The 12,441-nt window shown below is 46.2% G+C and overlaps 6 protein-coding genes across 7 annotated transcripts; 1 reads left to right on the top strand and 5 right to left on the bottom strand.

Annotated features, from left to right (window-relative positions):
* Positions 1–569: 569 nt before the first annotated feature.
* LOC6601394 (exocyst complex component 1) lies at positions 570–4,015 on the bottom strand. Its single transcript, XM_026992083.1, has 6 exons — positions 3,265–4,015; positions 2,979–3,206; positions 2,470–2,919; positions 1,923–2,407; positions 1,360–1,867; positions 570–1,280 (listed from the first exon to the last, which is right to left on the bottom strand). The coding sequence occupies exons 1-6, from the start codon at positions 3,916–3,918 to the stop codon at positions 933–935; spliced, it is 2,673 nt and encodes an 890-aa protein (XP_026847884.1). The 5' UTR covers positions 3,919–4,015; the 3' UTR covers positions 570–932.
* A 450-nt stretch (positions 4,016–4,465) lies between these two features.
* Positions 4,466–5,054, top strand: LOC6601395. Its single transcript, XM_002026462.2, has 3 exons — positions 4,466–4,527; positions 4,681–4,853; positions 4,918–5,054. Exons 1-3 carry the CDS (start codon positions 4,482–4,484, stop codon positions 4,972–4,974), a joined length of 276 nt encoding a protein of 91 aa, XP_002026498.1. The 5' UTR covers positions 4,466–4,481; the 3' UTR covers positions 4,975–5,054.
* LOC6601396 (DNA-directed RNA polymerase III subunit RPC7) lies at positions 4,983–5,897 on the bottom strand. The gene is made up of 3 exons (XM_002026463.2): positions 5,693–5,897; positions 5,495–5,623; positions 4,983–5,438 (listed from the first exon to the last, which is right to left on the bottom strand). The coding sequence occupies exons 1-3, from the start codon at positions 5,834–5,836 to the stop codon at positions 5,070–5,072; spliced, it is 642 nt and encodes a 213-aa protein (XP_002026499.1). The 5' UTR covers positions 5,837–5,897; the 3' UTR covers positions 4,983–5,069.
* A 734-nt stretch (positions 5,898–6,631) lies between these two features.
* Positions 6,632–8,341, bottom strand: LOC6601397 (RAB6-interacting golgin). Its single transcript, XM_002026464.2, has 3 exons — positions 7,857–8,341; positions 7,023–7,779; positions 6,632–6,964 (listed from the first exon to the last, which is right to left on the bottom strand). The coding sequence occupies exons 1-3, from the start codon at positions 7,954–7,956 to the stop codon at positions 6,748–6,750; spliced, it is 1,074 nt and encodes a 357-aa protein (XP_002026500.1). The 5' UTR covers positions 7,957–8,341; the 3' UTR covers positions 6,632–6,747.
* Positions 8,342–8,350: 9 nt separating this feature from the next.
* Positions 8,351–12,368, bottom strand: LOC6601398 (ubiquinone biosynthesis protein COQ4 homolog, mitochondrial). Of its 2 annotated transcripts, XM_026992036.1 has the most exons (5): positions 12,313–12,368; positions 9,131–9,351; positions 8,869–9,073; positions 8,591–8,814; positions 8,351–8,524 (listed from the first exon to the last, which is right to left on the bottom strand). In XM_026992036.1, exons 2-5 carry the CDS (start codon positions 9,346–9,348, stop codon positions 8,368–8,370), a joined length of 804 nt encoding a protein of 267 aa, XP_026847837.1. In that variant the 5' UTR covers positions 9,349–9,351; positions 12,313–12,368; the 3' UTR covers positions 8,351–8,367. The 2 variants fall into 2 exon arrangements, with proteins under 2 accessions (XP_026847837.1, XP_002026501.2); XM_002026465.2 differs by lacking the exon at positions 12,313–12,368 and having other exon boundaries at positions 9,131–9,414.
* Positions 10,753–12,133, bottom strand: LOC6601399 (UDP-sugar transporter UST74c). Its single transcript, XM_002026466.2, has one exon. The coding sequence runs from the start codon at positions 11,899–11,901 to the stop codon at positions 10,753–10,755; it is 1,149 nt and encodes a 382-aa protein (XP_002026502.2). The 5' UTR covers positions 11,902–12,133.
* Positions 12,369–12,441: the final 73 nt, after the last annotated feature.

Raw genomic sequence — 12,441 nt, 5'->3', positions numbered from 1 at the left:
AGCAAAATAGTTCAACAAAAAAACAGTCGCAATGTTGCTGGTGTTTGTAAACATGATGCATGTACAGGCCTTTGTATACCCTATGTCATTAATATTATATAAAGGTACTGTTTCCAAGCTGCTTTCAAACGTAATTGATAAAGACCTTGTCTCAGATTGCATTTTTTTTGCCTATTCATGCTGTTGAATAGAGTCTTGTATATTTATCCTGATTCCTGTATCAATTCTTGGTCTCTGTATGAAGACCACTAATTGCAAAATACCGTTAAAATACCTTTAAAACAGAAACTGTCTAGTTTCTGCATAAATTAGAGCCTAGGATGACAAATATTTTCTCAGTTCTATAACATCCACTTCCCCCAGGGTATTGGAATTGGCAACATTTGTATATGGAATGGGACTCATTTGTTGTGAACCGGCTATTGCCAAATTTATCTTCCGTCGAATATTACAAGCTATATAGATCTCTCAGCTTTGCCCACTTAATTTTATCCCATTTACGAACATATTTTCTACAAGATTAACTACTTTTAATTACTTGTATCTATTGTATTTTGACTAAAACACGGTTTACAAGTTAATGTTGCCCGCAACACTGTATGGAATGAGACTCATTGTTGCCTACCGGTTCAAAGAGAGCTTTTCCCGATTAAGAGAGAGCAAAAAGAGATTTATTATCACCTGAAAAGCTTGTCTCAAAACTTCCAACGGCGAGCCAAATGCTCCGCCAAAGCTTTTGCTACACCAAAGCTTGTTTTCTTCTATTGCTCTCTCTCTCTCTATCTGGTGCTCTCTCTTGTAACAGCTGTTTAAATATGTGCGCGCCATATATTTTCCAATCAGAAACAACGCTTTAAACACTATTGCACTTAAATATAAATCTCGGAAAGGCTCTAACACTCGCATCTCCGCTTATCCACTCTCCCTCCTACTCAGTGAGATCGAGCTATGTCCGAGAAAAAGGCGAGGATATCCTGTATGTTGAACTCCAGATTGATCATGGCTCCCGCATAGCACTTCTGGATACGCTCCTCGAGGTAGTTGTACTGGGCAATGAACTCCTCCTGCATGGCATGCCACACCACCTGCAGCAAATTCTCCTCCTCGCTTAGGTGCTTGTCCACCTTCTTGTACAGGTTCTCCAGGCCCTTTTTTACCTCACGAGCCGGATACTGGGCGATCACCTTCCGCAGCTCCTGTTTGGAGAAGGCCATTTGGTAGCTGATTTCGGTCTCCTTGACGCCCTGGCCCACCTTCAGTTGCACGCCCTCGAAGAATTGCTGAAAGACATCGAAAGGAAAGAGAGAGATCATTTAGAGAGATCATGCGACTGGGGGTCAATGACTGCCGTTCGCTTACATTCAACTTCTCCAGCGGCCTGCCAAAGTACTGAGTCACATACGCTTTAAGCGCATCGTTGTAGCGCGTCTTGGCCTCCTTTTTGAGGGCATCGAGGCCAGGGACCTTGAGCTGGGCCAGCAAGGCGTACATGTGATGGTAGTTCTCCATGCGCACCACCTGCGAGGGCGTCTTTGGGTGCTCCTGCGAGTGTAGGCTGATGCCCTCGAAGATAGCGTTGACCAGCTGCAGGTACCACTTCTCCATATCGGTACGACGGTCCGATTTGCGAAAGATCCCCTCCGCCGTCTGCGCGAAGTTCTCAAAGTTCTCTACATAGGGCAGGATGGCCTTGGAGCGTTTATGCAGTTTGGCCTCCCGGATGGATTGCAGCTGCTGCTGCATAAACCGGTCAAAGTTGCGCTTCACCTGCACCAAAGCCGAGGCGAAGGTCATGCTGAGGAAGGAATGTGTGTCCTGGGCGGACATGACGTGCTGCGTTAGTCGCACAAGCACGTACAGGGAGTAGCTAGAAGAGAGTATTATTTAGCAATTGCAAGTGACAGATATTTTCATTCACTCACAAGCTATCCACCCGCTCAAAGCTCTGAATAAACGTGACCAGCTCCGGTTCAAGGCAGCCAAAGAGCCCCATCATCAGCTTCCTTACATCCTCGTTGATCTGGCGATCGATCCGCTTCTGCGGCACCCCCTCCGCTGTAGGCGATGCCGTCAACGCCGCTATTCCAGACTGCGACATGTCCACCGCTTTTTCCATATCCAGAGTGGTCTGCGTGTTCTTTGTCGTAGGACTGATCACATCCATTTGGAAGAAGTTGATGCAGAAAAGCTGCTCCTGCAGGGCGATGGGCTCCAGCTCGGCCAGGACCTTCTCCAGCAGGGCATCGAACCGCACACGGTCCGCGCTCTCCACACCGGGGCCCCACTGATCTCGGTTGATGCCAAGCGTACCGTAGGGAATGGTGGAGACTGCCGACTTACGGGACGAGGTGGACATATCCAGATCCTCGCGAGAGCTGCGCAGCTTCTCCGAGACCTGCATCTTAGCCTAGAAGAGAAAAGGGAAACCATTAAAGCAAAGAATATTTAAAGAGGAAATCGAGTCCTTACCAAGTTAAAGAAATTCCTCACATCCCTGTCATAGATTTTGCTCAGAGAAGCCGTGTATACCTTCATTAGACCATCATAGGTCTTGCGGTCCATGGCCTTTGTCCAGTGCATCAACTCTGTGTAGGGCGTCAGCTCTCGATGAACATTGGAGTGATTGGGCAGTGACAGATCGGTGTTTGTCAGCGGCATATCCCCAATCTCGTTGCCCAGATGGATGAACAGATTGTTCATGAACCGACTGACGGTGGCCGAGAACTTTTGTTTCCACTTCTCAAAGCGCTTTCGCTGATCCTGTACAGCCTCCAGCCGAAGCAGGGCCGGATCAATGTCGCTGTTCATGGCCTGCTGCAGGCACTGCGCCGCAGCAATGGCCACTTTGCGACCAGCCACAGTCTTCAGATCGGGCTCGTCCAGCGCCTGCTGTTGACTGTGCGGCAAGTCCAATTGGCTCTAAGGGATGCAATGATCGGATAAGTCAGATATAGATATACTTTCCTGCAGGTTCTTACGATAACTTTGTTGAGTTCCTTCATTAGTTTGATGTTGTTGTTGTTGGCTATTTCGATCATCGCATTCTTGCCGCCGATCTTCTCCATGGTCTCCTTCACATGCCCCAAGATATCTTCATAGGTGTCCAAGCGAGTTTCGAACTTATCCGCCTCGGATATGGCATTGTCAATGTGCTCCATCATCTTCATCACCTTCTGCTCGGACGCCAGCACACTTTGTATGTTGGCCTGTGCAGAAGACATCCCTTTAGAGAGCATCTGTAATAGAGGACCTCCTTCTACTTACCCCATCCAGATCGTGCAGTTCTCTAGACAATTGCTCTATGAACTGTTCCGCATCTTTGATGGCAAAATCACACTCGGAGAATAATTTTCCCAGCTCATTGGCCTCCTTGTCAGTCAACGCCGTAAACTCCTGGGCCTCCTCCTCCTCGTCGTCCTCGTCATCGGTGTGCTGGGTCTTCTGGGCTGCCCGACCCAGGGCCACCTTCTCCGGCGACTTCTCCGAGAGCCAGGCACTGGGAACGTTGCGAAACTCTGCCCGTGGACCGCGCACGTACTTCTGGATTTGTCTATTGAGGACGGCCATGAAGTTTTGTCGCTCGTGCAGGTTGAGGGCATACCACTTGTAGAGCTTCTCCAATTGAATGTCGAACTCGTGCGTCTCGAACTGCTCGTTTCGCCCATCGACAGACTTTACCTCGTCCAGCTGCCAGCTGCGCTTCCTCTTGTACTCGGACTCCCGCTGCTCAGATTGCTTGACCAGGCACAAGGTGACCACGGGCACCGGCGGCGCTGTGGTCACCACGCACAGATAGCAGGGCTTCTTGTCTTTCTTCTTGACCACCGTCACCACTGAGAGGAGGCGTTCGCCGGAGACCAGGAACAACTCCTTCTGCAGTATGTGTTTGATGTTGGCCAAGGCGCCAATGGACAGCATGGCTGGGGAATGTCTCGAGTAGCGCCGGGCAGAGCAATTGCTGCTAGAACCTAATTTACTTAGTGTTTTTGCAAATAATACGCCTCCACAGACATAGAACAGCTGTTCCCAGTAGCGGACTCGTCTATCTGGCACCGCTGTCGGTATTGCACACTTTTGTTGTTTTCGCGGTATCTTTGCGCCTTGACACTACACAGGGCTGCCAGACTACAAAAAAATGTAGTTAGTAAAGAAAATTCGTGGAAATTGTTGTTGACCGTTTTTGTTTAAGCCTTATTTTGTAAACAATCCCATTAAGATGAGAACATAAAACAAGCAGGGCAGAGAGATCTATCCCGCTGTTAATATTCGACGGAATATCAAAAACGATTATATGTATAATCGAACTTCAATTCGTCAGTATATTTACGGTATATTTTTATAATTATACGGTATATTTCTGAGGGTCAGACCGTATATTTGATCGATAAGTCCGCTGGTCACACCTTCAAAAAGTCGTAAGCGAAAAAAAATCACTCGAATTTTAAAACAATTTAAACCTTTGCAGAAACTTTCAAGCAATCATGTTGGTTAAGAACATTGTCAAGCAGGGCCTTCTGCTCAGAAATGGTGAGTACAACGCAAAGGGCCATTTTCACGGCTCATCTGCTAACCTTAAACATTACATAATGTGTGATGCACCCAAATGGGAGACAGGAGTGGAGCTTTTCAATATGCTGCGCCTTTGGTAATTCATTAATGTGTAAATCCTTGTAACTCCAGCTGGTGCCATGTCGCGCGCTGCCTACCACGCTGGCGGACACCACCAGCACTCCACCATGAACGATTTGCCCGTGCCCGCTGGGGACTGGAAGGAGCAGTACAGCCAGCAGAACACCAAATACAATGTCATTCTCATTGCTGGCGTTTTGGTGTTGGCCGGAACCATTGGATTCGTGAGTGCCTGACCACAGCCCATTTGAGATCCCCTGTACATGCTAATTGAATACCATTTTGCAGGTGAAGTCTTCTGGATTGGTGTACTTCAACTACAGCCCCCCCAAGGATTTGGATTAAATCACACATCCCTCTAAATATATATTGTATTTGAAATGTGTTTAAAATAAGATTGAAGTGGCGACATAGTAAATCAGAGATCCAACACAATTTAATTATATGACGGGGCCATCATCCAGGTTGTCATCCTCTTCGTTGTAGGCTTCGCCATTGTCAAAATAGCTGTTGCCATAGTCGTTCTCGTCATCCATTTCATCGTCTAGTGCCGCCTCAGGGTCGTCCATTTCGTCGTCCTGCTCGGAATCGGATTCCTTCTTGGCATCGTCCTGCTCATTCTCGGCGCCGGTCTTCAGCTCCTTCTGTTCCAGCACTTTCAGTCTATCCTCAATGTCAGTCTTCTTGGTCAGCAGCTTGGGTCGGGCATCCGCGCCCCGTCGCTTGCGATTCGACATATTCAGCTCCCTGGGCATGGCTCTGTAGTTGAACTCGGGTTGCTTTTTTGGCTTTTTTTGCCCCAGAATTTTCTGCAGAGATACGCAAGAACATAATTCTTTTTCTATCATTTAAACGAAGTACTTACCTCTCGCCAGTCTTTTTGCTCTAAATTCTGTTTCTCCTCGCTCTCTGAGACAACGTAGTACGGCGAATTCCGCATGCGATTCAGAAACTTCTCCTTCCACATTAGTTGAAAGGATTCTGCCTCTGTTGTCTGCCAAGGGAACAAAGTCAAGATGTAAAATATTTCTGATGATCAAGTTTTTTTCTGGTTTAAACATACCTCCAGGGCAATGGGCTTGTTCATTACCGGCGGAAACGTCGGCTGCGGCGCTGACTGTACGGGGAGGTCTTTCACACAGCCAAGCATCGCCAATTGCTCGGCAGTAAGTGTACCAGTCTTTCCTCCACGTCCGCGTCCTGCCATAGTTTAAATTGTAAATAGCTTAAATATTTTATAAACTTTTCCGCACGTTTTTCAAAATGAAGTTTGAGCAATACGCCAAATTTGCCAGTCACAGACTATCGGAAAAAAACATATGTTTTTTTTATATTTTTAATACTTTTCGGTATTTTTTTAGGTCAAAATTTAGCTGACGGTATATTTACGGTGTTTCTCCCAAAGATTTCTTCCGTGCTACAAGAAACCTTTTTTTAGGGAAAATCCAATAAAAGCGAGAATTTAAAATAAGCCAGTTAAGTAGAAAATGTATTCATCAATCGTAAAAAACTATGTGGGCATGGCTAAATATTCTATCTAGCTAATAATATTTGACGGAATATCAAAATTGAACAATAGGAACGACTATCATCTTTCGTTTTTTTTTGATTGGCCATTTTCGTTAAAACCTTTTTTTAAACAAGATCGATATAAAAGCAAGTACTTAAAATAAACCAGTCAAGTCGAAGATAGGTTCATTAATCGGATACAATTATGTGGGAATGGCTAAATGTTCTATATAGCTAATAATATTCCACGGAATATCAAAATCGGAGTATGTATAATAGAATTCGTCTGTATTTTTTTGTATATATTTTTGAGCTGTCGCCTTTGGTAATTACTTGAAAATTTAGTTAAACTGTAGCAAATGTGATACCATTTAATAAATTAATTTATTTAAACTAAATTATTTATTTTATTTATTTATTTTAAATTATTATTTAAATTAAATTAATTGTTGTTGACCGGTTTTGGCCAACAGGCCAACAAAAACTAGCTTCATTAAAATTTACACATAAAATACACATTATTTATTGCAATTTGCACTTTTTTGCTTAAGTAAAAATATACATAAAAATTATAGAGCATTCAAAATTACAAATTTAATTTAATTTAATTTAAGATTCACTCAGATTCTGTGGCGAGGTCGGGGGCTCGTCGGTTGGCGCCAGGCCTACTTTCTGCATCAGCTCCGTGAGCTTCTGCGCCTTGCGATCCTCATTGTGGGCTATGACAGTGCAGAGATGTTCTGTCAGTAGTTCCTTCTTCTCCGAGGCATTGTGCAGGTCTACCTTGGCCTTCAGGAATTGAGCCTCGATCCGCACATATTGTTTTCTAGATAAACAAAGGCAAGCAATGAACACGCATCCTCTTTTTAAGGAAATATACTCACTCTACATTGGCAAAATGTATGCAAGCGTTGTCAATCTGCTTCCTCAGCATGGCCACATCTACGGCCAGATCGCTCTCCAGTTTGGAGAGTTCGTGACGTATTTCCTCGATTTTGCGCGACTCCGCTGCCGTTTTCTGTGTGTGCTGCTCGATGGCCTGATAGAGCATTTGCTTCTTCTGCTTATTCTGCTCCTGGATCATTTTGCGATGCTGCTCAAAGTCCTGCAGAGAGACGCCCTTGAAGGGCGAGTCCGTGTTCAGGCCCTCCCGCGACAAGTCTTTGGTGCTGGGCAGTATGCTGGCGGCATCATCAGAGCTGGTGCCATTTTTATTACTATTGCTTATCTTCAGTATTGAGCTGTCATCTATTGTCGCTTCGCTGGTGTCGCCGTCGCCACTAGACACGCCACCACTACTAGCAGCAACAGCTTCCGCATACGTGGCAGTGGTAGCAACAGATCTGCCCGTCGAGGGAGCCGAGGCCTTGCCATAGTAGAGAGCTTCCACCAGAGAGTCGGAGAGCGGACGGTCCAAGTTGAGTGAAACTTGAGCCGGGACGACGTCAGTGTTTGGCGTGGGAGGTGCTGTCGATTCCGTGGGAGTGCTCCTGCCCGATTTGGCGGTGGTCTTCTTTGCTGCTGCAACTTGTTGAGGCTTCGCTTGAGATTGGGGCTGCTGCTTTCGCATTTGATCTGCCTGCCGGATATTCTTATCGGGCATGCGCCTAATGCCGGGCTGGTTTCGGAGAGCTTGCTTGGCTGCAATCACACACACAAACGCACCAGCATATTTGTTATAAACAAAATAATTGTCGATGATTTTTCACACAACCAACCTGCTTCCGCACTCTGTGGCCTGTGTCCGTTGCCGCCTTCCTTCACTCCGGTTATTTTGAGTATATCGTCGTGGCTAAAACCATTGAATTTCTCGGCCATGGTGGGAGTTTAATAAATATTGAGCCATTAAACAGCGCAGAAACGGAAAGAAAACATCAACAACAACACATCATCATCAACACATACAAGAATGGTTAATCGTTCCCTGTCCATGATCTTTCCGATCATATTCCTCGATTTTGATATTCGATTTGATCTTACTAGCTACCTGAGATCTTCCGCAATTAACACATAATTTTATTCGATTGATAGATAAATTTTCTACAAGATTGGCTAATATTAAGTACTCCCTTGTTTTTGATTGTTTCTAAAATAATGTTTTAAGTTCTTTGAATAATATGAACATTAAGAGCAGCGCTACCAGACCGTCTCACATTGCGCGATCTTCGGGTGATCGATAGTTATCGATGTGGGAAAGCTTCAAAAATTGGCGTTTTAAAAAATAAAATTTTAAACTTTATTCAACAATTTAATGCCTAGCTCGGCGCGCAACTCATTCACATTCTGCTCCCACCGTTCCTCCCAGTAGACGGGCATCAGGGGCTTCATCTGCTTGCCGTTCTCTAGGGCCCACGGCAAGTAATGCTTCAAGTACGCCCGTCGCTGCCTGCAGATACACCAAACAAAATCATATAAATGCGTACAATGGGGAAAGAGGGTTCATCGAACTCACTTGGGACGGAGGCGGACCGCCCCGAACACCGCTCCACCATAGCACATGGGCAGGCCAGTATTGAGCGCCTCCACCCACTTGACAGCCACCTCGCCGAGCATATTAGTGGGCATGTCCAGAACCGTGTGGATCAGATCGTGGCACTCGCGATAGCGCGTCATCAGATAGGCCAGCTTGGGATCCTCCAGGAAGCGTACGGCCATGCGACTGTCCGGCGTGACTTTCTGAAAGGGTCAGAAAGAAAGTGAGAAATCCTACCCAGATGCCATTAGCCTTACATTATCTTTAAGAAACTTCACATAGGCGGCTCCAAACGTGTCGGCAGGCAGAGATTCCAGTCGCTTAAAGTCAATGGTGCTGGTGTGAATGCGCGGCTTCTCGACCATGATGCGTTGGCCCTCCTCACTCTCATGCATGGTGTCCATAATGTTCCACAAAGCATCCTCCCCAGTAGTCTCACCCAGACAGGCGATCATGTCATGGCTGTCAGAGAAATAATCTCTTAGTAAAAATAAAGGAACTTCCTTTGGGATTCGCTACCGTCTTGGATCCAGTATGGCGGCTATGGAAGAGCCCGCCCCTAGGAGCATTCGCTGAAATGTTGTTATCTCAATACGTTCCTTTAGATACTGCTGCTCAAATCCGTCTAGATTCTCTGCTTCTGGGTTGTCCGAGACCACCGCCTGTCGCGTGTGTGTGACCACGGCAAGGCCACGTTTAGCCAGCGGCACTGTGAGGCGCCAGCAGCGCTGCATCATGTTCTGTGGAAACAAAATCATGTACACCCCGTTGACCTTCCTCATCGTGATCATCATAAGCTTCAAACATAGGCATAAACATGACCCTGACTACCTGTGTCTATGGTTTATCAATCTGTACGTGTCCCCCTCCGATAGCAACAAGTTTGGGTAAGGTAAACAATTTGTCCATAATGCGGAGACGCTGAATAACGATTTACCTCAACTGTTTTTTGCTTCATACAGAGAACAATCACCCGCCCAACGGTCAGGACTGGGAAAACCTGTTTCGGGGGCTCCCTGCCCTCCGCCACCTCTGCCAATCAAAAAATGGGGAGTCTCAAAATACGTATAGCCTAAACAAAGTGCCGGGGGTCCAATGTGCCACTAGTACTACTTTCAGGCCCAAAATTCAATGTCGTCATTGTTATCTTTTCGGGTAAACAGGTTGAAACAATTTACTATCACGTTTGAGTCACTTGTAACATACACGAATAAAGCAAGCTTCTTGTGCTGCGCAAATTCACCGATTAGAGCGAACGTACACAGGTCTTGATCTAAAGTATCCAAAGACTCCACTCCCCACGTAGAAGAGCAGTAGCACATCAAGTGCTGTATTAATCTTTCTTTCATTCCGTTCCAGTAGCTAATCAAATATTAATTTCACTTTCAGTTATAAGGGGCCTTCTTATCGAAATGCCTTTATATATAAAACACACATTAAGAGTAATTAGAAAATACAGAGAATGCTTTGAACATTCTTATAAATGATAAAATGAAAGAGAGAGAGAAAGAGCATCCAATAGCCGACGCCTTCCACTACTATTCTAGTCGTATTCCCCTGTTAATTTATACGCTTAGACATATGTTTTGATGAGTGATGACGCTGCTGGATTGTTTAGCACTGCAGCATTTATAAGAATATCTTTAGGTAGTTTGTATACTCAGAATAGATAAACGGAGCGCAAAGATCCCAATAGAAAGAGCATGTGGCGCACATGCGAGAAGTATTTGTTCCATTAAATATTCATCAGAGCCCTTATCATGCGGGAGCAATCTAATCATCGGACCCATGCTGGAAGTGGGACACACAAAATACTATTGCTTATCTTTCCCACATTTCCACTGCGAGACGGAACGGGACGATAACGAGACGAAGCAGGAGTATCTTGGATGTCTGTGTATATTTTCTATTACTTATGACACTCTTGATGCAGAAAACAGTTGCATGGAAAAATGTACAAAGTGATTAAAATTACATAATTGCTAATTAGTAATTACACTCGTTAGATACATAACTATGTATATATATATTTATATATGTACAGATACGATGCGCTTGTGGGGGAAGATACGAAAATACGATATATGGTAAACATATATTTATATGGCTTTGGCTTGAGTTGGAGCTAAAGCTGTGTGAAGCTAGACATTCTCCCCGCGGTTGCTGCTGGGCAAGTGGCTTTGCTTATCGGGCGACCGTTTCCGGCGGAACGTCACGTACGTATAGAGGAGGCTGGCCAACACGCTTATATTGATGCCGATACAGTTGAGCCACGAGAAGACATAGTCGCCGCCAATGAACATGCCCAGATAGGTCACGCATATGTTCTTCAGGCACCCCACAATGGTGGTCGTCAGGGCCGAGTTGAATTGCGTGCACAATATGGTACTGTACGAGAGTATGAATCCCATGACGCAGCTGAGCAGGAACTGTGTCACGAAGACAGGGTCGTGCCACTCGCTGAAGTTTATGGCCTGCTCCAGGTCGCCGGTGAAAAAGTTGAGGGCCAGGGCCGGCAGAAACATGAACAGTGAGTTGTAGAACATCAGGCCGTACTTGCCGATCTCCGACGTGTCTAGCTTCTTCTTCACATACACCCCGTTCGAGGCGGTGAGCGCGTTCGTGATCATCACGTATATGTAGCCGCGCATGTTGAAGGACAGGTCATCGGAGGCGGCCACCAGAGCCCCGCCGATCATCGCGTACACGCTGACCTGCACCGCCGTCGAGGGCCGCAACCCGAGAATCTTCAGCTCCAGCAGCATGGTCATCAGTATGGAAAAGCGGCGCAGGGCAGCGAACATGGGCAGACTCAAGGACTGGGTGCCGCCCAGGCCGAACATCATGTTTCCCAGAAAGATGAGTGGCAGTGGAAATATCTTCGCGAAGGTGTTGCGCTGCAGCGGCGGGAACGAGACTAGCTTGAGCCGCTTGCCCATGCCCAGGACCACTATGCTGGCAGTCAGCTGGCCCAGGCTGAGGAACAGGAACGAAGGAAAGCGGTAGGACGTGAGCACTGTCTTGTTAATCACGGTTATCATGAACGAGGACAGTCCGTAGAACACTGCGCTGCTGATTTTCTTAATGAACACGGCTGACTCGTCCCGCTCGCGCTCTCTATCCCGGTGCCCCACACCGGTGGCGCGAGGCTCCTTCGAGGAGGAGCCATTCAGCAGGGCACCTCCGCCTGTGGCTTCTCCTTTCTGATTATCCGCATCGCTGTCGTCACGGCTCTCGTCCAGTAGTGGCTCCAGATCCAGCGTCGTGTTACCGCTCCGCGAGACACTCATCGTAATTGAGATTTGTACTTTGCTTTATGCCGTGGCCGTGGCCGTCCCGTCAAATCTTTTCCCAGTTTTCAGCGGATGTTCAATAAGTTCTACGGTGGGCTACCATACGCCACACACATTTGCGCACATTCGACCGGTCCACCACATTTGTTTACTCGACGTTACTTAGCTAGAAAACCTATTTCCACGGCACAATAAAGTTATTTGCTGGCTATGCTATTTTTACCGACGCTATAACCCCCTTGTCGGCTCTGTAGAACATATGTTTGAGTTAAGAAGTGTGGCAACACTGTGGCGGCAATATTACTTTACTTGTCTTGTTTTTTTTGGGAAAACTAGTCGCTGATTGGCATAGCTTTTTAAGATACCTCTGCTTATGGATGCAAACCAATTACCTAAAAATTTACTTACCGCAACTCTTTTGGTAAATGAATGAAAAAAAACACAATTTTTCTTCAACGGCACGCACACACTCACGTCTGCCGAAACAGCTGTTCTGAACTGTCAAAAAACTGCGGCGAATTAAAACATTACTGAAAC

Source organism: Drosophila persimilis, unplaced genomic scaffold (genome assembly GCF_003286085.1).
Source record: "Drosophila persimilis strain 14011-0111.01,24,50 unplaced genomic scaffold, DperRS2 tig00000700-arrow-arrow-pilon, whole genome shotgun sequence".
NCBI lineage: Eukaryota > Metazoa > Arthropoda > Insecta > Diptera > Drosophilidae > Drosophila > Drosophila persimilis.
The sequence above is the reverse complement of the archived record's forward strand: the minus strand, read 5'-3'. Positions and strand labels throughout refer to the sequence as shown.

What these genes read in the sequence shown, in the direction of transcription:
- LOC6601399 (XM_002026466.2), bottom strand. Translation starts at nt 11,901, where the DNA reads ATGAGTGTCTCGCGGAGCGGTAACACGACGCTGGATCTGGAGCCACTA.
- LOC6601396 (XM_002026463.2), bottom strand. Translation starts at nt 5,836, where the DNA reads ATGGCAGGACGCGGACGTGGAGGAAAGACTGGTACACTTACTGCCGAG. An exon ending in ACAAGCCCATTGCCCTGGAG is followed by an intron (nt 5,624 to 5,692) that starts GTATGTTTAAAC and finishes TTCCCTTGGCAG; the next exon opens with ACAACAGAGGCAGAATCCTT. An exon ending in AGCAAAAAGACTGGCGAGAG is followed by an intron (nt 5,439 to 5,494) that starts GTAAGTACTTCG and finishes GTATCTCTGCAG; the next exon opens with AAAATTCTGGGGCAAAAAAA.
- LOC6601394 (XM_026992083.1), bottom strand. Translation starts at nt 3,918, where the DNA reads ATGCTGTCCATTGGCGCCTTGGCCAACATCAAACACATACTGCAGAAG. An exon ending in TTTGAGCGGGTGGATAGCTT is followed by an intron (nt 1,868 to 1,922) that starts GTGAGTGAATGA and finishes ACTCTCTTCTAG; the next exon opens with CTACTCCCTGTACGTGCTTG. An exon ending in GGCCGCTGGAGAAGTTGAAT is followed by an intron (nt 1,281 to 1,359) that starts GTAAGCGAACGG and finishes GATGTCTTTCAG; the next exon opens with CAATTCTTCGAGGGCGTGCA.
- LOC6601397 (XM_002026464.2), bottom strand. Translation starts at nt 7,956, where the DNA reads ATGGCCGAGAAATTCAATGGTTTTAGCCACGACGATATACTCAAAATA. An exon ending in GCCACAGAGTGCGGAAGCAG is followed by an intron (nt 7,780 to 7,856) that starts GTTGGTTGTGTG and finishes GTGTGATTGCAG; the next exon opens with CCAAGCAAGCTCTCCGAAAC. An exon ending in ATACATTTTGCCAATGTAGA is followed by an intron (nt 6,965 to 7,022) that starts GTGAGTATATTT and finishes TTGTTTATCTAG; the next exon opens with AAAACAATATGTGCGGATCG.
- LOC6601398 (XM_002026465.2), bottom strand. Translation starts at nt 9,405, where the DNA reads ATGATGATCACGATGAGGAAGGTCAACGGGGTGTACATGATTTTGTTT. An exon ending in TGAAGTTTCTTAAAGATAAT is followed by an intron (nt 8,815 to 8,868) that starts GTAAGGCTAATG and finishes TGACCCTTTCAG; the next exon opens with AAAGTCACGCCGGACAGTCG. An exon ending in GCGGTCCGCCTCCGTCCCAA is followed by an intron (nt 8,525 to 8,590) that starts GTGAGTTCGATG and finishes GTGTATCTGCAG; the next exon opens with GCAGCGACGGGCGTACTTGA.
- LOC6601395 (XM_002026462.2), top strand. Translation starts at nt 4,482, where the DNA reads ATGTTGGTTAAGAACATTGTCAAGCAGGGCCTTCTGCTCAGAAATG. An exon ending in GGGCCTTCTGCTCAGAAATG is followed by an intron (nt 4,528 to 4,680) that starts GTGAGTACAACG and finishes TTGTAACTCCAG; the next exon opens with CTGGTGCCATGTCGCGCGCT. An exon ending in TGGCCGGAACCATTGGATTC is followed by an intron (nt 4,854 to 4,917) that starts GTGAGTGCCTGA and finishes ACCATTTTGCAG; the next exon opens with GTGAAGTCTTCTGGATTGGT.